The sequence below is a fragment of the Gouania willdenowi genome, chromosome 5 (genome assembly GCF_900634775.1).
Source record: "Gouania willdenowi chromosome 5, fGouWil2.1, whole genome shotgun sequence".
NCBI classification, from domain to species: Eukaryota; Metazoa; Chordata; class Actinopteri; order Blenniiformes; family Gobiesocidae; genus Gouania; species Gouania willdenowi.
In genome coordinates this window covers 18,387,181-18,410,850 of record NC_041048.1, presented here as the reverse complement: position 1 = coordinate 18,410,850, position 23,670 = coordinate 18,387,181, and the positions used below count along the sequence as shown (strand labels likewise).

Here is a 23,670-nt window from a genome sequence, read left to right as displayed (position 1 = left end):
TCAAGACAAAGAAGGTAAAGAAGATTATTCAAATAATGTTACATTCCATTATTTGTTGGGATTTTTGGCACAGGGGATGGTATTTCCCACCTGTCACTAGGAAAAATAACAACACTTAGGGCAGGGGTGCACACACTTTTTCGGCTCCTGAGCTACTTCTACCACGGACAGCTCTTGACAATCTACTGTGTTGAAGTGGTTATAATTGTGAATAATTAGATTTTAATATTTACACTATTAATATTGTTACTGTTACAATTGTTTAATATTTGTATAATAGGCATGTAGGCAAGGCAAATGTATTTGAATTGCGAATTTCATACACAAGGTAATTCAGTGTGCTTTACATGATTAAAAAGTGAAACAGAAAACATTTAACAGTTTAAAAATCAATAAGAACATTAAATCAGCAGTAAGAACATAAAAAATATCCCTCTCAAACATACACAGTAGAAAAAAAAGAGTGCTTTTAACTTGGATTTAAAAATGTTTACATTGGATGCTGACTTCAGCTCTGCTGGCAGTTTGTTCCACTTCTTTGTATTAAAATACAAAAAATAATATTTAAATAGTAACACTTAAAAACTGAGTTTGATTATACAAATATATAAATTGATATAAACAATATTGTAATTTTTTATATCGCCAAAATAGAAAACTTGATACATCTTCAATCTCGGTATATCACCCAGCCCTTGTGCTGTAGATATTTATGTGCTTTTAAATTATTAAGGTTTTATTGTTATTTTATTTTTTTTATGTGTCACACTATTCCAAGCTGCTACAATTTCGTTGTACGACTTGTATTGTACAATGACAATAAAAGCTATCTATCTATCTATCTATCTATCTATCTATCTATCTATCTATCTATCTATCTATCTATCTATTTATCTATCTATCTATCTATCTATCTATCTATTGCATAAAGGACATCCCAGATAAAAACAGCTGGACTACCTTTGCTTCAGATAATCTGGATAATGCTGGTTTGATAACATCTCAGGGACCATCATCCCAATAAAAACTTGAACATCCTCAGTTTTGCCACCTTTAATTCTGTTTTCTATACTGAAACCTCCACTTCTCCAGGTTCTCCCAAACCTGCATCAAATGTCATTAGAGGGATCACTGGTATATGCAGACATCATAGTCCAAGATTAAGCCTCTTATTTCCCAACATCATCTGTAAGCCTTCACACCCACATATGCATTAATAATCTTTGAAAATACTTGGGCTATGAGCTAATTTAGGTGTTTTTTGGTGGTAGCTGAGTCCAGGTTGTTATTTTTTATTTTTTATTTTACAGTCTATGGTTGTGACTGGACGCTGGGCCTCTGTGCCTGGCTCGTGCAGCAGGGGACGCAGTTTCCGGTCCCACAACCACTGAGGGTCAGCGGCTTCCAGGGCGTCGCTGTGAGCGGAGGACGCTGTTCTTGGGGTGGAAGATGGCGTCTGTTTGGAGGCTGTTACGGACTCTCTGGAGCTGATACCGGGAAGGAAAGGATCTATTACCAAACTTAGGGCAGCTAAGGACGCGTCTATACGGTATTCACCAAATATCCCGGTCCCATCCTCTGCTTCTCAGAGCTACAAAGCTAGCGTTAGCATTGACCACCACTAGCAAAACTGATTGTTACAGTCCGTTGCTGCACAGTTAAGGTGCATTTGTAGCCGAGCCCATAAACGGAGTGACAGCAAGTTAACGAAGTGTTCAAGTAAAATGAGTTGTACACGTAGACAATCTGGTTTAGTTTATAGCAATCTCACAACCTACAGCCTCAGCTTTTAGGTTCAATTAATGTATGTTAGCTACAGTTAGCATTAGCTGGTGTTAAAATGATGCTATCAGAAGCAAAGGTTGATCGTCAGTCAGCCAGTAAGACTGTCATTTGCTATAAGAGGCACTACTCTATAAACATCTGGCGTGTGGTGTATTGTCTGTATGTCTGAGGGACTTTAACAGTGTTTTATTGAGGCTGTTAAGCTAACAATGTTAGCTCCTGATCTGAGAGGGACACTAGAAAGGCCAGCATTCGCTTTAAACAATGGCTCTAACAATCAGCCTGACTAGGCGATAAATGCACACATATGTTCTGTGACACTCAGTCACCGGGTTTGTCCGACTGTAACATGTGACTTCCATCCCTATTATAGCCCAGTATCATGCGTTCATCACTTAAAGTTAAACAGAGCAGAGACTTTAGTATAGCATTTAAACTTTAATAACGTGAGTTTACCTCTGTTTACATTTTAAGACCATATGTGTTATGGAATTGTTTGGATTAATTCTGGGCCCCTCTTGATTTTAAATTACTTGGACACAATGGCTAACTTTGATTCATGACCGTTCAAAACCTTTAATTTTCATTAAAAGATGATTGGCCTGCTTTACAACTGAGAAACCAAGAGCCACTTACAATAAGGTAACAGTTTATGTCAAACACCATATATAAAAACATGCCCTACATCAATTTGACTCAGTTGCCAAATCATTGAGGATTGTCTTACAAAAAAAACAAACCAAAAAACAAACAAATAAACCATTATCCTCATTCATCACATTTTGTCTGAATCAGTTTAGATCAATGCTGTTAGTTTAATTTTAAGGCAGTGGCTATTTGTACGGATGCCATATCAATATATCAACATTCTATTCATACGCAGCACCCCTCATTGGTCAGTTTAGGTCACGTGACTAAAGGTGCTTTCACACCAACCGTGACTGAAGCAACTCGATTACATTAAAATCAATGTAAATGACGTGACCTCATGTTATCTCCCCTAAAGTGATGTGTAATTTGAAAAAATCTGAACTTTTTAATCTGTTGAAAAATCTGAACTTTTTAAGCGACTTTAAGTGACAACTCTCCTGTCCTTCACTGTCTGTAGAGCGGACACTGCAGCCCCTCCCTGCTCCCTCCCGCTTCAGTGCAGACGGCTGCAGCGGAGGGCTGTACAACTTCCTCAATTTATCGGGGCAAAAATAAAGCGGTTACCTTCTTGAAAACCACAGTAACTACTGATCATAAAACATTCTGAGTGAACTCATCCTTTAGTATCTCCGTAAATTGAAAAGAAGTGATCCACTATCTCTGTCTATCTCTCTCTCTTTCTCTCTCTCTCTACCCTGTCACCAGCTCAACACACACACACACACCCACTTATACACACATTGTTCCCTGGTGATTGCGTCACTGGAGTGACGGAGTGACCAAAAAGCACCGCTATCTGCAAGCGACACATCAGGGAAGATGGAAGCTACTGCAGCTTTACAGTCGTGTTTGGTGTGAACGCACCTTAAGACTAAACCTTACCTTAAACCTAACCCTAAAAATTGAGACTCACCTCACTATTAGATTCACATATTTATATTGATATAGCAGTTTCAAGGCTTGTAAATTAGTAGACCACTCAGTGGAATGAATTGAGCTTTTCTGTGTTTCAGCTGAAGGTTTGGGCTTTATTTTAGACTCAAAGTTGCTCAGAAGGCTATTTTATAAAGGAGGGTGAACAAACTCTGAGCCTATCCATAAACTCTGGGTCAACATACCCCCCGATGGGAAACTTTGGGTATCGGATTCCATTACAGCTGGTATGAAGTGGGTCAATCAACCCTGAGTATGTAAACCTTGGGTTACTTACGTGCATGCACGCCATAAAAAGCCATCATCAATGGATCGAAGGTTAGTCGAACTACCATGGCAACCACCCGGAAAAGATTGATTTATTCATCCTGATGGGTGAAATAAGCCGGCGTTTGAGGAATATGAGCCTGTTCTAAAGGTGCATTCACACTAAACGCACCTTCAGTGACTATAGTGGCTTAAATCACCTGTGATTAGTCGCGCTTTTTGGTCCCTTCATCACGTTATTGATTCAGTGATGTGACGAATATGAATGAAATGTGTCTGAGGAGACGTGGCAGTAGGATAGGATGGCTGCATAGAGAGCCCTCCCGTTACACTGGCTATAAAGACAGTGACTGCCGCTTGATTTTGCATCATTTAAATTGATTTTTAATGTAATATTGTTGCCAGAGTCATCTCAACGTCCAAAAAATGTCATAAAAAAGCCAGAAACTCGAAATCTATCGCTTTCAAGAGCGGTGTCATAATTCTGTGCACCATCATAACTTCAACAGCTGCGTAATCTATAGATAAAACTGCAAATTCTGATTAGATTTTTTATTTTTTTTTAATACACTTACAAATCACTGTAGACATCAGATATATTGTCAAAAGTGCAACTTTATTGCTGTGATTGTCATCAAGAGTTAAAATGCATAGAACAATCCCAAAATAAAAAGTAAATGAGGCTCTGTCATTCAACAATTTCAAGCTTTAACACAGGTTTAAGCAAAAGTGCAACCAAATCATATAACTACATGTTCTATAACATTACAATAAAAATTAAAAAAAAACTCTTCCCATAGCATGTCAGCATAGTGCGAATAAAAAATGTAACATGTTTGTGGCACACATATAGCCTACTCAAAGGGTAAACACATGTAAACAAAGAGGAGGATGGCTCACATCAGGACGCGAAAAAGTCCGAAAAATATGTGGTGGAGAAAAAAAAGAAGTTAAAATTATTATTATTATTTTATTTACTCGAATTTGCAAAATAAAAATTGTTTTTATCTACAAATTTGATTAATCGATTAAATCAATTTTTTGCCCTGCTCTACCTTACCGTATATCCTCTGGTCAATTGAGAGACTCAAATCTCTAAAACATTTTTTTTTTATCTCTGAAGTTTTGAGAAATGCCATTGTGTGATTGCAACCAAACCTGCAGTCTTTTAGCTAAGAATAAATGTTACTTGCTATCCGAAGGCCTCAACTTTCTGAGTGCTTTATTAGTTTTTCTTGCACTTAATAATTTGTTCCTTCTTGTTATTACACAAAGAAAGAAAAACAAATGATAGCTCTATCCTTGTGCATAAGTAACAGTTGTTTGAAATGTTTCCCTATGTCTCAGCAGACAATAATGTCCCGATCCCCAGACTATGAGGATGGATACTTTGTTGCCATGGATACAGAGGATGATAGCACAACGCCTGGTGGGATAACGGAGGAAGTGGAGGATAAGATGGGGTCCTGTCGACAAGATGGAAACATGGACAGGAGTGCCAAAGGAGAGGGAAGAACCATGGTGGAGTTGCCAGAGGAAGTACTCGAGTATATTTTGTCCTTTCTTTCACCATACCAGGAACACAAGACGGCTGCACTTGTATGTAAGCAGTGGTATCGTCTCATTAAAGGTATGGCACTCAACTTTTTGTCCTCATTAAGGGTTTCAGCATGTGTGAATAGGGATACACCAACAACAGATTTAATCACCAGACAGTGAACATTAGGCTCTCACCTCGTTGTGTATAACTCACCTCTTACGATATGGAGTCAATGGCCACGGTTACATGATGTTTTTAATTTGGAATTAGTTATTCCGAATTTATTTATTCTGAATTGAAGTGTGCTGCTTTTGTGTTTACATGGAAACAATACTTCTGAATTGAGGTTTACATGGAAAACAGGTTTGTTCGGCCAATTTAATGTCAAATTCTTTGAGTTTTTCTTTGACTGTAACTTCTAAAATCTCCTCAGTATTACTAACATTTAATGGAGTTCAGCAGCTCATGCTGTCCTTAAACTTATTTTGTTAGGACTTTTTTTATGATGCTCTATAAAATGGACTTTGTGTTTGTATTTGATCATGCAACACCTGTTCACATATTATTCCCAGAACAAAGAAAAGTAAAACAGTAACGACTTAGTCTCTGTTCGATTGCTCTTGTGGTAATTCAGTTTTATTCCTCAACTAGGTGTGGCTTATCAGTGTTACCATGGTTTTTTGAGAGCAGTCCAGGAGGGCAATATTCAATGGGAAAGTCGGACATACCCATATCCAGGAACACCAATAACTCAGCGCTTCTCACACAGTCAGTAAACTTTATACTGCTTTATTCAGTTTCACAAGAACATCCACCAATGTCGTTTACCTAAAATGTATTTTTATTTCTTTTAAATGCAGGTGCATGTTATTATGACTTTAATCAGTCCATGTACGTGTTTGGAGGTTGCACTCAGAGTAGCTGCAACGCTGCCTTCAATGATCTGTGGAGACTTGACCTCAACAGCAAGGAGTGGATCCGTCCTTTAGCCTCAGGTGACATTATTGCATTCTGTCAAAGCAGCAAGATAAAAGAAAGAAAGAGCTGTTTTTAAAATGCATTTATACAGGTAGGGATGTAATGTTAAAAGGTTGTAAAATTTCACACCGCGGTTATAGTGACCAAAATTATCACGGTTATCAGTATACCGCATTATTTTTAAAATGTCTTCAAAATGTTGGAAAGACACTGATAAATTTAAATAATTTCACCAAGATTTATATTTAAATAGATTTGTTATATATTAAAGTCTTAACAATAACAACCTGAACAGAACACGGTTTTAAACTTGAATAAGTTTATACCACTACTACCTTTATTTTTTAATGAACTACAGCAAGAAAGTGTCAGATACTCAGTGAAGTTGCTGTCGGTTAAAAAAAGAAAAAGAAAAAACATCTCCGACAGGCAGAGACATAACGCTCTCTACTAAACACCACGTCTGAATGAAACTACGTATACCAGAACTGTGGGCAATAAGTAAGTACAAAGTAAACCGAATTAAAAACAAACCTGAAGCTGAAGAAACCCTAAGCATTAACGTGTGCGTGCATGACTGCGTGAGGATTTTCATTCAATCCTCTTTGAAAGCGGAAAAATGCCTTGAGGGCCACTAGTATCACGTCCTCCCTCCGCAATGTCTTCTTCACAACATAAGAAGCGCACGTTGCACACTGCACATGCGTATGGAGACTGATAAAGCATCTCACAAGTTAGCGGTTAGCATGGTAATTAAAACATAAACGGTAACCCAGACCGTCGGAAATTTTACTGTGATACCGGTAACCGTTACATCCCTATCTACAGTAACATGCTGCTTCACATGGACCTTATGTAAGATGAGCTGTGGGAGGAGAAGGCACATTTCTATTCAGAGCCTTAATAGCAGCAGCAGAGCACAGTGTTGTTGTGGAGGCAGAAAAAAACAGAAGCTTAAGTAAAACTATAATTACCTAAAGACTTTCACAATCCCGCCTGCACATGCTTTCTTGTTTTATTTTTATGTTAAGTAATTTTTTTCACATAATTAAATAATTACCTTTTCTTCTCCAGGCTCTTATCCATCTCCTAAAGCCGGGGCAACCCTCGTGATGCACAAAGACCTACTGGTGCTGTTTGGGGGTTGGACACGTCCCAGTCCTTACCCACTGCACCAACCAGAGCGTTTCTTTGATGAAATTCATACTTACTCTCCTTCAAAAAACTGGTGTGTTGCCTTTCAGTGGCTCACTGAGGTTATGACCCATATCTGTTTGCTAACGTGTCTCATGTGTTTTTATCTTGGCGTAGGTGGAACTGCATAGTAACCACACATGGACCCCCACCAATGGCTGGACACTCTTCATCTGTGATTGGAAATGTAATGATCGTGTTTGGTGGTTCATTAGGAGCACGTCAAATGTAAGTGTAAATGTAATGTATATTTTATGATGATGCCTGTTGGGTGTTAAACACATACTCAAAGTCTCAAAATCTTTTTTTTCTTTTTAGAGAAAAAGCTGTTCCCAAATGTTGTTTTGTTTTTCTAATAGGAGTAATGAAGTCTGGGTTCTGGATCTGGAGCAATGGTCCTGGTCCAAGCCACCGACATCTGGTCCATCACCTCACCCGAGGGGAGGCCAGTCACAAGTGAGAAGGCTTTAATGTTTTTACCCATCTAAACCCACATTGTTAAATACCAGTATCAATTTCTAGATATTCTGCTCCGTTTTTGGCTATTTAAAAGTAGGCTTTACACCGATCTGATTGGCTATATTGAATCGGCCGATATTTCGCATTTAATGCAGTCATTGTGATTGTGAAATGTCTTAATTTGCCGATCCGATCAATGACGTCATTGTCGTGGTGAAACTTTCTGTATATGCTCCCATTGCATTGTTTTCTTTTTCTCACTTACACCAAAGAGTTGTTTGCTTTATGTGACACGACTCTAGTATTTCACATACATTTGTGCACAAAGGTAAAAACATGTGCACAAACAGCAAAAATGTCTCTTGGTTGGAGCGAAGCGGTTGGTTGTGCGCCAGACTTCTGCCTCAGTCTTTGAAATCATGTGCACTTGCGTGTGGGCTGCATTTAGGTGCCGAAACATGCACCGTTTGATTTACCGTGAATCTGTATCAGGTACAACCGAAGGAATTTGGTCGTTACCTAAGAAAAACAACCCGACTTCATATGATCAGACCTTTTTTTTTTTTTTTTAAACTTACTGAATGGTGATTGGCCCAAAAATCCTGATTGTGTAAAGCCTATTTAAAAGTTTTGAAATTACTCTCTCTGTTTTGGCTCACATTACAGTTAGTTATTAAATTCTATGTGATTCATGAATGTTTTCTTTTCAGATTGTGATTGACGATCACACGTTGCTCATTCTGGGAGGCTGCGGTGGTCCAAATGCTGTAAGTAGAACTCTCTTCCCAGTATACACAGTACTAGTGAAAAAGTGGAGGTTTGACTTCCTTTGGCATTTTTCTTCTAAAGCTCCTCAAAGACGCCTGGCTCCTTCACATGGGTGCACCTCCGTGGAGGTGGCAACAGCTGCACGTTGAAAATGAGGACCACGGGGCCCCTGAGTTGTGGTGTCACCCCGCTTGCAGGGTAAGAGTGTAACACACAACTTATTTAGATATTTACACCAAATGTGGTTTCCATGGATTTACAATTTACTTTATGTGAGCTTATGATTTCATTAATGTTTATTCAGTTTTGATAACGAGCTTCATCGAGGTTTTTCCTGCCCTTCACACTTTAATATCAGAAGACCAAGACATACTGGAGTCTAACAGCTGCTCCACCAACATCATTAACATTTTTTTACAAACATGTACCCAAACATTTGATGTAGATGCTATTTTTAAAATTACATTTGTTACAGTCATGCGCTATATGCACGCTAACAAATAGTCATTTGACACCAATCAATAACTAAAAGGTATTGTGGAAGATATTATATTGGCTTCAAAATCCGGGTGGATCATCAAGACTAATGGTCCTCCATTGGTCTTGATGGTCCTGTCAATCATTCTGGTGATATGTTTACGTAAGGCTGCTGCACGTGCTCGTCCCTAGCTAGTTTTTTCTTGCTGTGCATGCGCACTTTTCACTTACCGTAGGCGAGTCTGACATAGTGGGAAAAGTGCAAATCTTCTTTTAGAAAGTAAGCTTGTATGAGCGATGCCGACACCAACTTGTAAACAGAACTGTGCACAAGGAAAACTGGGCTCGTGCACTCGCTCTCGCACATGTTTAATAGGCGTTCCCTCTTGGGAGAAGGTAGAGTGTTGCGCATGTGCATTTTTTTAAAAAGTAGAGAGGGCGTTTCTTTTCTAAACTTTGGGAAAATCCTCCTCTAAACATTTAATGCAGAGGTTCTCAACCTTTTTCTGGTCATGACCCCATTTTGATATCTCATATTTCTGGTGACCCCAAAGACTTTTTTCTATAATTAGCTTTTCATCATTTTTGTTATAATGTATTACAAATACAGAGTAGCCAGGATTAATGCACAGACATATAAAATGCAGCAGCTCAGATATTATTTTACTGTTTTATTTATTTTTCTCTCATTTTGCACTTTCTTTTTTTTTTACTGTATTTTATTTGAGCTAGATTTATATTTGAGAAAGTTAAAATATAGAATACAATTGTTTAAGATTTCCCCACATGGGGCCATGAATCCAAGGTAAAAACACACTGGTTTAATGAGACCTGTGTGTGTGTGTGTGTGTGCGTGCGTGCGTGCGTGCGTCTGTGCGTTTAAAATCACATTGGGGCCTAATTTTAGAGTTAAAGAGCCTTTAAATGCATCTTCCCTGTAGTGTTACAGTAACTTTATGTTGTGGACAAATGTTACTGACTGCACATCAACTAATTGTATGACATTCTATCATTGTTGTGTTGGACATATAATCTATAATCTGTGTTTGTTTTGTCCCCTGCAGGTGGGCCATTGTGTGGTGGTTTTCTCGCAGGCTCCCTCTGGCCGTGCACCACTCAGTCCAAGTCTTAACTCTAGGCCCTCTCCGATAAGTGCCACGCCCGCCCCTCTGGGCCCCGAACCGTCTTCTCTGCGCTCTCAGTCCCCTGTCAGAAGCGGGGCTGCCGGTGTTGTCCTGGGGGCTGTAGAAGAGGCTCCGTGTGTGAACGGTCGATGGGGCACGCTGAGACCTCGGCCTTCAGCCAGAGGAAGTGCCAGGGATGGAAGCCCCTCCTCATCCCAACAGCCGTCCCCCTCTCAAGGCCCAGACAGCCCTCCACTTCCTCCTTTATTGAACGGATCCTCACCCTCACCTCGTACCAGTCCTGCACAAGCTGCTTCTCCCCCCTCCCGCCCTAATCTTCCTGCCTCTACGGACTATGGCTGGGACTTTCCCCCGTCTGCAGGACCCCACCCTGAGGTTCCCAGCACTAACGGGATACACACCCCCCCCTCTGGCTCACCACGCACCCCCCCTGGAGCAGTGTCTCCCGCCGCCTTACGTAGAGGGCTGGAGGCAGTGAAAAGCAAAGCTTCCTCTTCTTCATCATCATCGTCATCTTCATCTTTGCTTCTGACACAAGGAGGCTCTACTGGAGGTAGCGGAGGAGGAGTGGGTCCTCCAATAACCCCTCCATCATCATCCTCAAGTCCTCCGCAAGCTGCCGGGGCAGATGGACACGCTATTCCACCTATCGCACGGCGTCTTGGACACCACCCACCACAGAGCCTGAACGTAGGAAAACCTCTATATCAGTGTCTCAACTGCAAGCCCATGCAGATGTACGTATTAGACGTGTCACAGGCCAAATCGGCCGGAATTGTGTCCTGGAGAGTTTATGGGAACGGGACTCCCGCTGCCGTTACAGGGCCACCAGAAACCAGCCTGCACACCGTGGTGCAGGGCAGGGGGGAGCTCATCATTTTTGGGGGCCTCATGGACAAAAAACAGAATGTCAAGTACTACCCAAAAACCAACGCCTTGTACTTTGTACGTGCTAAAAGGTAATGCAGCTGCAGGCGGGACTGGGAAAACAAAGCGCTCCACCCAGTGGCCGCAAAAGGGATCTGACACAAAAGGCCTTTTTACCTATAAGGAAAGGATTATTGAGGAAAAAAACCTATATCTTTGTTCATTGTTTCACTTCAGAAATTCACTATTCTTCCCTCTGCCTACAGTGAGCCTTGAAAACACTTTATTTACGCTTTCATTTGAAAAAAAAAATGTGTGTGCGTGCGTGCGTGTGTGCGTGCGTGCGTGTCTGAGGCCCACAGATATTTCAGAGAACCAAACAAATGAAACAATAACATTTCTGGTCTTTTTTGTCTGCCCCGCTAAACTTAAAAAAAAAATGTAAAAGAGCAGATGGTGTCTTCAGACAGTGTTGACAACTACCTTGCTTTTGTATCACTCTTTAAGCTTGCAATGTTTACATTGAAGTGTATGTGTGGGGGAATGCGTGTGCGCGTGCATGGCAGTGTTTCAAAGTTGTTAAATGTGTGTGGGAGGATGTGATTGCTGAGTGATGTGACACTGTACTATAGACATAGTAAAACAATAAAAGCCTCCATGTCTGCTCTGTCATTGGCTCGGCCTCTAATCTCTTCATATTTGTTGTTTGTGATGGCATGAGCTTTTGCCATTTATTGATCATTTACAAAACAATATTGTATCTGGATACAGACCGAAATTCAGTGTTTGATTCTGATAGCTTTATTTATTCCAAAAGGGTAATTCAGTTTCTACAGTCCACCAAATCATCATGACAGAGGCAATCCAGAAGGTGGTGTACGGGGAGGGGCAAGAATACATAAAAACACTTATGCATATGTTCAAGCCAGGGATGTCAAACTCCTTTTCATTCAGGGGCCAAATGTGGAGCGGTTTGATCTCAAGTGGAGCACACAAAAGACAGACACAATCATCATAAAAAAGCAACATAGGGTATGGTAAAAAAATGTATCCTGATAGAAAGTTCATCAGTATGAAAATGCAAGGGTATAAAATATTTAAAAAGAGGCAGTAATTAATTTCTCATTTATTAGTTGTAATGTAGGCGTGTATGGTGTGTTTTGATCATTTAATGTGGGGTATGATGATATTAAATGATATATACAGAATGGAAGGCACCAACAATTTCCAAGCAATTACAGATAGTTTCTGTCATATCTTCACTTCAATAAGACTTGATTTTGTGACCAATTTCTTTGTAATTTATAGGAATTTAGGAGGGATTGTGTCTAAGAAATTGCATAATTTAAAAAAAAATTGAGAATTCCTTTGACAATTTGCGTTTGAAAATGACTTCAGAATTAGTGGTGTGATGCAGGTATGGGAAAGTTGAGAGTCCCTGCAAATATTGTTGTTTTCAATGAAATTGTGAATCTAAAATAAGCTGAATGATTTGGCCATTTATACAATGTTTCATTACTTCTCAGTCATTTTTGCTTTCTCTTGTGGACCACAGAAATGCTATAAATGGCTGAATTTGGGTCCCTGACCTTGAATTTCACACATTTAAAACAACATTAGTATTAGAATGGAAGTGAAAAAAAAAAAAAAAAAGAGTCATTTTTAAACTTTGATTTTCAATTCTTTGTTCTTTGGACTGCAGCGTGTTTGTTGCATTGTTTTGACACTTGTCTGGTCCACTTCCCATGACCACTAGCGCTAACCTTTTACCGAGAGCGCCTCAAAGGGGAGGGGCCAGCTCAGAGCGCAGCTGCTGATTGGTGGAGCTCTGGAGAAGCGTTGATGTGGCGGCTTGACGTGGACGTTGATTGGCTCAGCCTTGCAGGAGGGGAGGAGACATTGACAATGAATGTGCTGAGGAAACATGTTTACTATGCCGTGGACAGAGGAAGAATGGAGCTGCTCAAGGGCACATGACAGCGGTTGTCAGTGAGTTCCTCAGTACAGTCCTCTACAACTCCACAGGTAAATAAAACAGTGTGCCATGTTTGAAATCTGATCGAGTGGACGTGCTGTTCGTGTAGCCGTGTCTTAGTTTGAATGGATGTGATACAGAGCTGCAGGAGGGGATTTTGTGAAGTGTGCTAACTATTTAACTGTGTCTCAAACATGCTTTGCCTTCATTGTTCTGGACTCAGGCCGAATGTACGTAGAGCAGCTGATCATTTTATCACCCTAATTTGTCTCGGTTTGTACTTTTGTTCATCTCTCCAAACTAACAAGAAAAGCCCATTTGTTCCAGTGCTGCGTGTTTTTCATTCAGATTGTACAGTGTGGATATGATTTCTGTTGTTCTCTCTGCAGTTATAAACAGACAGAACAACAGGGTGAAGGTAAAGCACGTCAGTGACTGCTTCACTCACTGCAGGCAGTGCCCTGGAAAACTTAGGCCTTGTCCATGCATGGCTAGATTACAGGTATCTGCAAAAAAGAATATATTTTTTATGTCTAGAGATACGTTAAACATAACCATAGCCTCCGGGACTGTGGGAACGTTTCCGGACCTTTTCTACATAAGCGTAATGTGTCTGTATTTTCATTGTATCAGGATGGACAAGCGGTTTAAGGCAGTGTTTCCCAACCTTTTTTGTCCAATGCACTCCTTTTCTTTTCTGTCTTAAGGCGAGTACCCTTTCATTTTGTTAATTTGTCTCAGAAGGCTCATCTGAAAGCTTCACTCACATTCTTCTGATGTTTTGACCATTTTAGGTGTTCATCTTTGCCTTTTTCATGTATTTCAAAGTGTCGTGTCACAATGTATTATCGACAGATAAGGAAAATGTCTGTGGGCAAGCAGAAATTTGTCTCATCATTTTTTTAACAAATGTTTCTGTGTACCCCCTGAGCTGTGTTGAAGTACCCCTAAAGGTACACGTACCCCTGGTTGAGAACCACTGGTCTAAGGTGCCGCACTTAAGGATTCTTTCTTCCGCTAACGTGGGTTTGAATCTCATTTTTGACATATATATTTTTTTATTTTAACATAATTACACGGCAAATTCCACCTTTAACAATACATATCTGACAAAAATAAACATTTCAGGGTTAGGAATGAAGCTAAAATAAAATGGTTAGTGGGGTAGCTCAAAAATAAATTAGTTCAAATACAACTTACGGAACTTTAAGTCACGTGGTGCACCAACTGTATCACGTGATCTAAACTGGCCAATGAGAGAGTATGCATCAAGTGGCAGTCTATGGATATGTTTAACGTATCCATAGCCACGGCCTATATTTTTTGTAAGATTTGGCCTGTCATCCACACCAAAAGCAGGGTTTCGTCATTTGCGTCATTCCGTAAATTTGCCATTAAATACAATGCTTTTGGAAAACTTCGACCAATTAAAGATTTTGAAAAACTCTAGTTTTGCGTTTGAGTGTGGACATAGAGATAATCTTAGTGTCAAGTGTCACTAGCTGGGTTTCCATTACCCTTGGATGTGAATGTGCAAAATCTAAATAGCGCAACAAAAACTGGTAATGGAAACACCCGAATTTCAAAAAAGCCCTCGAATATCGCATAAAGGTTTTTTTGGGTTCACGAGGAGGAATTTCAGATGTTTCAATATTGAAATGTGTTGCAAAAGTGCTATGGAAACAATTTTTCCGCAAATACACGTCAGAGAACGTGACGTACCTGGTCACATGACCACTTCTCTCTGAGTAAACATGACGCGGTATGTGTAGACAGAAGAGGAGGCCGGGACATTTCTTAGCATTAAACTTTCAATGGAAACACGTTCAAAGCGCAATTATACCTTGTCAACATCTAGAAATATTGCTTTTATTTCGCAAAAATCTGTAATGGAAACACAGCTACTGTCTTCTGCAACATCTAATAAATAAATGTCATATTTGCACCCTCGTTTATGTGAGGCAGACAGCAGCATGGATACTGTGCTACTTCGAAAGGTACGCTACTAGATTACATTCAAAATCAATGTAAATGACGCGAAGTCAAGCAGCGTGACTCAATCGCAAGATCTGAGTTGCTGGAAGTCGCTCCAAGTTGAACCTTTAGAACTTTTCAAACAACTTCGAGTGACGCTGTGTCACGACATCCATTAGCAATGTGTTTCTCCTCACATCACTACCCCGGTTGCAAAAAGCACGACTATGCTCAAGCGACTCATCAACTATAGTCTCTGAAGTCGCGTTCGTCAAAGACACCTTCTGGACGCACTGCCATCTGTTGTGACAACTTTGTGAAGGAAGCCATCATCCTGAATGAGTGGCGGGAAAATTTCCGCATGTCCCAGTCCTTGCTCCTGTCACTGACGGAGTTACTTTTTCCTCATATAGAAGGACAGGCTACTAACATGTAATCATGAGTCAGTGAGTTGAAAAAAAGGTTCCTGCACCCTGTACTGTTTGGCTGGAAAACTTGCTCTGATTGGATAGAATGGGTCTAATTTTTTGCCAACTACATGTCTGGCATGCTTGTAACAGCACTCAATATCACATTTATGCGATCTTCTGTCAATGGATTTTTATTTTAAAATGATGATATGTCTACGTAACAGAGGGGGGTGAACATTTGTTTAAAAAAAATACCTGCCTACGTTTGTACAAGGCCTTTCAAAGGACACATTCAAAAACCTGGTTATTCCCTGAGTTCCTTCAAACATCCACCCATATCTGCCCCATTCACTGCTTTCCGTCTGCATGTGAGCCATTTTTAATGTTTTTGGTGGGGTTTGTCTAACTTTGCTATGGCTCCCGCTATCAAAAAATACCAGCAAGTTCATTTTGTCTTCTTCATCTGAATAATATATCTGGGTTTCTTTTTTTAGATAACCTTATTATAGGAGCTGTTATTTACCTGACATTTTTCAACAGACCTGTCAGGTTCACCATGAGCATTTTTAAAGGACACGTCACAGCGATCAGAAAAAAGAAACCCAAGTATATTCTCCGGCTGTCAGTCAGCTCTCTGATACAAATGTTTGAATTCAAGTGGAAAAGCTCACTGAGTACTATTAAAACAAATGCTTTTGAATCATTTTGCCTGATTTGCTCTAGACTTTGTTTGCATATTCAAAACGGCCAAAGAAATAAGACTTTCTGGATTACCAGGATTTGCCTGATTAAATGATTAAAATGTCTCTCATGCATATCACAACCAAATGTCTTTTGAGGTTGCCATCAATGTTGGCAGGTGATGTAAACTATACTGCTTTGTTTTTTGTGTCTCTTGCAGCTTTGGCCTCATTTGAACATAGCAACAATCAAGACAGTTAAGCAAAGTCAACCCAGAAGTGCAGAGTCGGCACTGGCATTGAGAAAATGCTGCTGAGTCTTTAACATTTTGTTTTGACCTAATTGTAGCAAGGACACGTTGTTTTTCCTGCACACCAAAGTCACTGTAAGAATTGGGGTATCCTCACCACAGGATGGCATCCTCTGTGTCTGCAGTCCCACGAGGCATGTTTGTCCCCAAGCCGTCACCTCCGCCCATGTGGCCGCCAGTGGACTTTGTTCTTGGTGCCCTGGCGTGCAGTGCAGCATGTGTCTTTACCAATCCTCTGGAGGTTGTGAAGACACGTCTTCAGCTCCAAGGGGAGCTTCGAGCTCGGGGGTCCTATCAGAGACACTACCGTGGAGTCCTGCAGGCTCTCTGGGTGGTGGGTCGCACAGATGGGCTCCGGGGCCTTCAGAAGGGGCTCTCAGTCGGGCTGATTTACCAGACTGTGATGAATGGTGTAAGGCTGGGCTCATATTCCTACTGCGAGGCCCTGGGTGTCACTTCCTTCCATGGAGGCAGTCTCCTGTCAGGGGCAGGGGCCGGGGCCCTTGGGGCTTTCATTGCCTCTCCTGCTTACTTGGTAAGTTGACTGAAATTTGTTGGGAGTTTTATCAACCTGAACCGAATACGTGCCACATTGAGAACATCTGTTTTTTTTTTTTTTTTTATCTCTCTTGCTTTTGTCATCATCCATCCTCCTATACACACTTGAACCATATTATGTGTCCTCTAAATTATTGTCTACTCAGAGTGCCAGGCTGGTTCATCCTCATTTTAGAATTTACTATTAAATCTAAGTACTTAAAGCTGCTGGCAGGTTGAGAACACAGCAGCTAGAAATATATCAGCCTCTGGCGGAAACATATGGCATAAACAAACAATTTATTTATGCATAACTCAAGTAGCCAGGAGAAGAAAAACGCAACATCTGACCTCAATTATGCTTTGAAATCCTTGAATTCTTGAAGAACTGTGGTATTAATGTATGTATGCCAGGTCTATTGGTGCACCTACATTGACATTTAGGTGTGTCTATAGTAAACGCTTTCCTTTGCCATGAGCGAACTAGACGTTGAACAAGACAAGGAAGTCTAGAAGATTTCTGCTCTATGCATTCTTCAATAATACGAGTGCTGCAGCCAACCTAAAGCCAATTGGCTGTTTACTATTGCTGTGATAGTGTAAATGTTGCTAATGTGTATAAGCCACTCTATAAAAATCAAGTGGAGTGATTATTGAACTTCCTTTATGTCTAAAGTGGGCTCAAATTGCAAATAGAAGCATGGAAGCAATGGAAATACTTTACTTCACAGTTTTTAATTCAAACTGCTAAAAACCAGTGATTGTGTTGTCATCAGATTTACAGTCAGGCATTTTTGCTTTACTCACGCAAATATTGATATTAAGCAGCTTCTTCAGTAGAAACATGATGATCTGAAACAATGATTTTGTAACGAGTAATACTATTTCTCGTTATTTATTCTAATTAGTCACAAGGAAAGTTTTAACAGGCCTGCTGCTCCTGCAAACAGTTCACATGCATGTGAGGACCACAAGCAAGAGTGTGTGTGTACAGGGATTTCTGGGAGTCTGCTTTGGGCTTTGGGAAGGGGGGCGGACAATGGGGAGGCTGGCACAAATGTTTTTGGCTGATTCAATTCAACTTTATTTATATAGCGCAAAATACAACAAAGTCATCTCAAAGCGCTGAACAAAATGTAAAGTCCATAGTGAAAAAGAAAGAACCCAACAAGGTCCACATGAACAAGTATTTAGCGACAGTGGGAAGAAAAGAAACTCCCTCTTTTTTTTATAGGAAGAAATCTCCAGCGGAACCAGGTTCAGATTTCACCACGATCCAGTCTAACCGACTTTATCATGACCTTGGGGTTATGTGAACAATGCACAAAGTGTGTCTGTTGGAAACCAGCATGTAGCTAAAGCAATAAAGTGTCAGATCTTACAAGAGACTAACATTGAAAAATACAGAAATAAAATAATTTTTAAAAATTATTTAAATGAGCGTTTTGCTCGTTTAATGTGGAGACGTCACTGTGCACAAACGCTGACATTTGAGGAAGTTAAATTTGAGGCAGATGGACTTCTCTGTCTGCTGCACAGACATTTAATAATGTGGAAAACTAAATGAACAAATAAGGTTGTCATTTTTTTTTTTTTTTTTTTTTAAACAACAACTTTAAAACATAATGATAATTTTCCCCCTCATTTAATGTGGGTGCTCCGTTCGGTGCTGTAACTTTGCTCTGATCAGTGCATGCAAAATAGGCGGAATAGGACAGAAATCGGCCTATTGATCTGAGTTAATAACGATCTTAATAAGGTGAGAAAGGACATCAGTGGAGCAGTGAGTCCAAAGCAATATCGATCCATGGTCATATCTATGTATCCATCTCTGCGCACAGGGAACCTATTTCTCTCTCTCTCACGCGCACACACACACACACACACAACTGGAGCCTTTTTTTCATCTCCACTGTGTTTTCAGTACACATTTACTGCAGTGACGATCTCTGCGTGTGTTTTCAGTTTTACTATTTTTCCGTACTAAAACTATCCTCGACAACAGTTCCAGATTTCATGAATCGCATTGCTCTCCTCCTGGGAGATCCGCCTACTATGCATATTCATTGGAGGGAAACGCGTTAACTGAATTGAGGTTGCATTGGGAAGCGCAGCTCACGCACACTCCTGATTCCCTGCCCTTTGTACTCCTTATTAGCGCATGGAGTGACATTTGCACACGTTTTAATACCACTAAACCTTCAGTGATTCTGACCCTCATTGTCAACTTTCTTTTTTTTGCAACTGGAGATAAATAAGAGATTATACACGTGACCTTACAGAAAAATATAGTTGATTTACATTTCAGCTTTAGGAATTAGTATTCATCAATCCTGCTTTTTGAATCGGACCCTATGAGCAGCAAAACATGACACCCCTCTTCGGTTTCAAGTGTGGTATCAAATGTCTTCTGACCATTTTTGTCCTAAGGACTGTTTGTCTGGACATGTAACATACACTAAGTGTGTTTATGCAGCTTAGGCAAAGCAGATCCTAGAGAGCAGCTCTAAATATCTAAATGCTTCTCTTGTTCACATGTGATGTGAGCATTCGTCTGTCCTTTTAATGACCCGCACATTTGTATGTTGGCCAACAGCTGCTCACACCTGTTCTCTTCCTAACACGTCAGTCCCTCATGTTGCTGCGAAATTTCACAACTGAGTAATGTTGTTTTCCAGTCACAGCTCGTTTTCAGTACAAATCCAAGCCTTGTAACCTTTGCATCGTCATTGAAAGACAATATTGTGTTTTGGCAAAATCCCAGTCTCTAAATATAGCTTATGTATGCTGCTGGAGCAGCTTCTGTATTTACCATGAATACTGTCCTGTTGGCCTTGCATTAATGAAGCTACAGTTGTTTAATTTTTTTTTTTCCTGTAAACATGAATCCATGGTGTGCTTTGCAGTTTGACACACAGAGCACACCTCACCACAGCAACACATATTTGACTTAGTTTGGGTTGGGCGCAAATGAATCGTAGTTAGTGGGTTTTTTTGAACGGTTCCACCTATCTTATGTAACTACTGATATATTGGAGTGTTGCATAACAAACCTGAACATTGGGTGGAAATGTTGCTGACTCGGTGACAATCTTAGGTTTGCCTGAACATGAATAAAAAGATGGCTGTCCCTGTGTTGGTGTGTTGGATTTCAAAGTAAGAAAAGAAGAATAAATGCCCAGTAAACCCTTCATGTTTCTTTCACAGGTGAAGACACACTTACAGGCTCAGACCTTGCAGACCATAGCAGTTGGTCATCAACACAATCACCTGGTAAGACAGACATGAACAAACCGTGATGTAAAATGGGTTTTTTATATATATGTTGCTAGTTTGTGTTCATTTCCCCCCAAATGAGTTGAAGAAAGAGTGCCAGATTGTGATTTTTAATAATAATTACAATTATAATAATAGGATTTAAGATCAAATATTTTGGTTGGTTTTTTGTCAAATTTCTTCATTATGTGATGATGGCGATGTAGCAAAATACTCAAATCAATGTTCATGGGGCACAGAGAAAGCGGACTTTACGCTGGATCAAAAAATGTCAATGTTCAAGCAATGTTTACGTTTTCTTTGGTTTATTCCTTTACAAATCGCCAACAACTTGGCGTTTCTTCATGTCATTCGAGGTTCCCCTCCTTAGAATTTACCTAGTGCACACAATCAATTAAATAAATCCCACAAAAAGAAACCAGTTTATCCTTAAATTAACAGTAACTTTATTAAAACATTAAATTATTTAAACCTAGAAAACAGCTCTAACAGATGGGATGCAGTGGTCATGGTGAGTCAACTGATTTTCTTTTTTATGGTACTGTATATTGTGACTGTTTTATTTTGTAGAAATATCAATTCATGTGGCCCTGTGATGGACTGGTAATGTTTTTAAAGATGTTGGCTATTTCTTTTTAGATAATTAGTTTTATTTACTCAACTATAGATTTCACAGATCAGGGTTGTCAAGCTCATTTTACTTCAGGGGTCCCACACAACCTAATTTTATCTCAAGTAGGACAGAGCAGAAAAATACAGAATTTTGAGGATAAAAAAAGAGCAATTTCAACATTTTTTTGTACCCAAGTGTGTTTCACTTATCCTAGTTGTAAAACATGAAGTCACAGATATGTATAGCTCCATGATTTTAATACTTCAGAAGAATTTTTGGTAAATTTCTTTTAATTTTTTTTAATCTACAATAATGAGGAATAATTTGAATGAAATTGCAGGATAAAAAAAAAGAGAAGAAATGAGTTCTGGCAAATAATTTGAGATTAAAAATGACAGAAATGGTGTAACTTTTTAAAATGTTTTGAGGATTGTCATTAATTTTATTATTTTGAGGGACTGAGATATCTGAAACAAATCTTCTTTGTGATTCACATAATGATTCTTGTTTTTGTTGTAATTTTTAAAAACATAATATACAAAAATCTCCACATGGGCTGAATTGGAGGCTTTTGCTGTCCAAATCCGGCCCGCAGGCCTAGGTTTTGCAACCCTTTGCTATGTGCTATGTGCAATAGCAATATATCTATATATACTGTATATATATATATCTAATGTTAATTGTCCAACCTTGAAAAGTAATCTTGCAGATTGATATTAAGTCAAATTCTCTGCCATTTCTCACTCCCATGTCCTTGTTTGTCTTCATTCCAGGGAGTGTCAGATGCCTTTGTTTCTATCTACAGAAGAGAAGGTTTCATTGGTCTGTGGAGGGGTGTGAATGGGGCTGTGCCGCGCGTTATGGTCGGATCAGCTGCTCAACTGGCAACCTTTACCTCGGCCAAGGACTGGGTGTCACATTCCCAGGTAGACAAGATCAATAAAACAAATTGTAAGGCACATGGTCACTGATTCATTAATCTTCTCTCCCCACACCAGTGGTTCAGCCCTAACAGCTGGGTAATTCCATTCATAGCTGCTGCCATCAGTGGCGTCGCTGTGGCCTTCACCATGACTCCCTTTGACGTCATCAGCACGCGACTTTACAACCAGCCCGTGGATGAGTTTAACAGGGTGAGCTTGAGAAATCTGCTAAGTTTAATGTCACGGAGGTGCAGGGCCGGCTTTAGGTCATTCGGTGCCCAAGGCAAGCGTGGACTTTGATGCCCCCCCCCCACCTCCAATAAATAAATAAAAATAATTGAAAGTTTAAAAAAAGACAGCGTGTACACAAAATGCAACCTATTTTAAAATTTAGATTAATAAACTTTAATACAATATAACACCTACAGGTATAGTATAGTGCAAATGTCCTAAGGGAACAACAGCAACAACAATGATGCAAAAGCAATGAAAAACAGTGCAATCAAAAGTTAAAATAAAATATGAAAGTTTCAGTGCATCTGGATAATTGTAAATGGTATATATGATTTTATGTGGATAATAGGTTACATTGCTGGCAACAGCCTTGCTATTATTAAACATATATTTTAAGTTATAAGTTAGGGTTTATAACTTTCTCACCTCCCATGCATTCTTGATGTTTCTGTTTCATATATTCTCTTGTTTTTAAGATGTTCCCATCTTGTCTCTCTATCTAAATATTCATATTTAATTAAGAGAAGACATGTATAGTGATTGTAAAGGGTGTGTTTTACGTTTATTATACCTTTTAAAATGATTATTTTCTTCTGCAGGGACGTTTGTACGGTGGATTTTCAGACTGTTTGCTGAAGGTGTGCCAATCTGAGGGCCTACTGGGGCTGTATAAAGGCATGGGGCCAGTCTTCCTGAGGTTGGCCCCTCACACGGTGCTCAGCATGCTGTTCTGGGATCTTCTGAGGCAACAAGCATTGAAGCACCGTCACAGCCAGGAAAGGAGCTAAAGCACCTCAGGACTCTTAACAAAAGTTTTAACATCAATTGTAAGCGGAGAAAAAGCTGAACCAGACGAGAAGGGATATGTGAGAAAGAAAGATTTAATCTTCCACCATTAACAAATATTGAACCCCTTTTAAAGAATGTTGGGTTTGGATCTATTTCCTGGCAGAGCATAGAACCAGTCCAGCACTGCCAATAGTGTCAAATTAACAACGTGTTTGACCACAGTTTAAACGCATGTGATCTTGTTTGGTAATTCCTTAAATGAAAGGACTCCTAATTACACTTCCTAGTGTTTGTTGTGGTTTTAGTAGGTCTTTATGGGGAACGTGAGGCCTGCTGGTTAGGGTTTCAGTGAAGCTGTTTCAACACAAGTCAAAATCATAACAGGAAATAAGATCATGTGAAGTGAAAGTGAAGTAATGTGTGCAAAAATATGATTTTACATGTACTGTATGAAATGGGATGTCACAAAACAACCAGATACTGTTACCACTCCTCACTGACTTAGTAAATTATAGACTTTTTTTTGTTTTTGTTTTGTGTTTAGTGTATGAAATAAATGCATCCATGAGCCACTGAGGCACACTAATGCTGCACTCACTTCTAACAAACTGGGAAAAGTCTAAAATGCACTGGTTTTGATGAGACGTGATCTTATATTACCTCAAATCTTCACCTTCATTTGCAGTGTTGATTGTTAAACTTTGTAGTCTGTGTTGAAATCCAACTTGCCTTCTGTTTGTACCAGATTAATGATACCTCTCATGCCTTGTTTGTAATGAGTGTGGAAATGTAATGTTTACTAAACAACTGTGAATATTAGGTAATAAAGACATTTTTGTATAAATGTGCATTGTTCTTTTCTTTTGTATTCTGTGGACCAGTCA

At 39.7% G+C, this 23,670-nt stretch overlaps 2 protein-coding genes across 3 annotated transcripts; both read left to right on the top strand.

The window, feature by feature from the left end:
- The first annotated feature begins 1,321 nt into the window (after positions 1–1,321).
- Positions 1,322–11,736, top strand: fbxo42 (F-box protein 42). Of its 2 annotated transcripts, none has more exons than XM_028447428.1 (10): positions 1,322–1,549; positions 4,984–5,266; positions 5,828–5,944; positions 6,037–6,171; positions 7,229–7,382; positions 7,466–7,576; positions 7,708–7,804; positions 8,518–8,574; positions 8,657–8,773; positions 10,117–11,736. In XM_028447428.1, exons 2-10 carry the CDS (start codon positions 4,993–4,995, stop codon positions 11,158–11,160), a joined length of 2,106 nt encoding a protein of 701 aa, XP_028303229.1. In that variant the 5' UTR covers positions 1,322–1,549; positions 4,984–4,992; the 3' UTR covers positions 11,161–11,736. The 2 variants fall into 2 exon arrangements, with proteins under 2 accessions (XP_028303229.1, XP_028303228.1); XM_028447427.1 differs by having other exon boundaries at positions 1,326–1,549; positions 4,987–5,266.
- Positions 11,737–12,953: 1,217 nt separating this feature from the next.
- On the top strand, positions 12,954–23,630 carry slc25a34 (solute carrier family 25 member 34). The gene is made up of 6 exons (XM_028447818.1): positions 12,954–13,089; positions 16,325–16,949; positions 20,159–20,224; positions 21,614–21,766; positions 21,839–21,973; positions 22,597–23,630. Exons 2-6 carry the CDS (start codon positions 16,518–16,520, stop codon positions 22,783–22,785), a joined length of 975 nt encoding a protein of 324 aa, XP_028303619.1. The 5' UTR covers positions 12,954–13,089; positions 16,325–16,517; the 3' UTR covers positions 22,786–23,630.
- Positions 23,631–23,670: the final 40 nt, after the last annotated feature.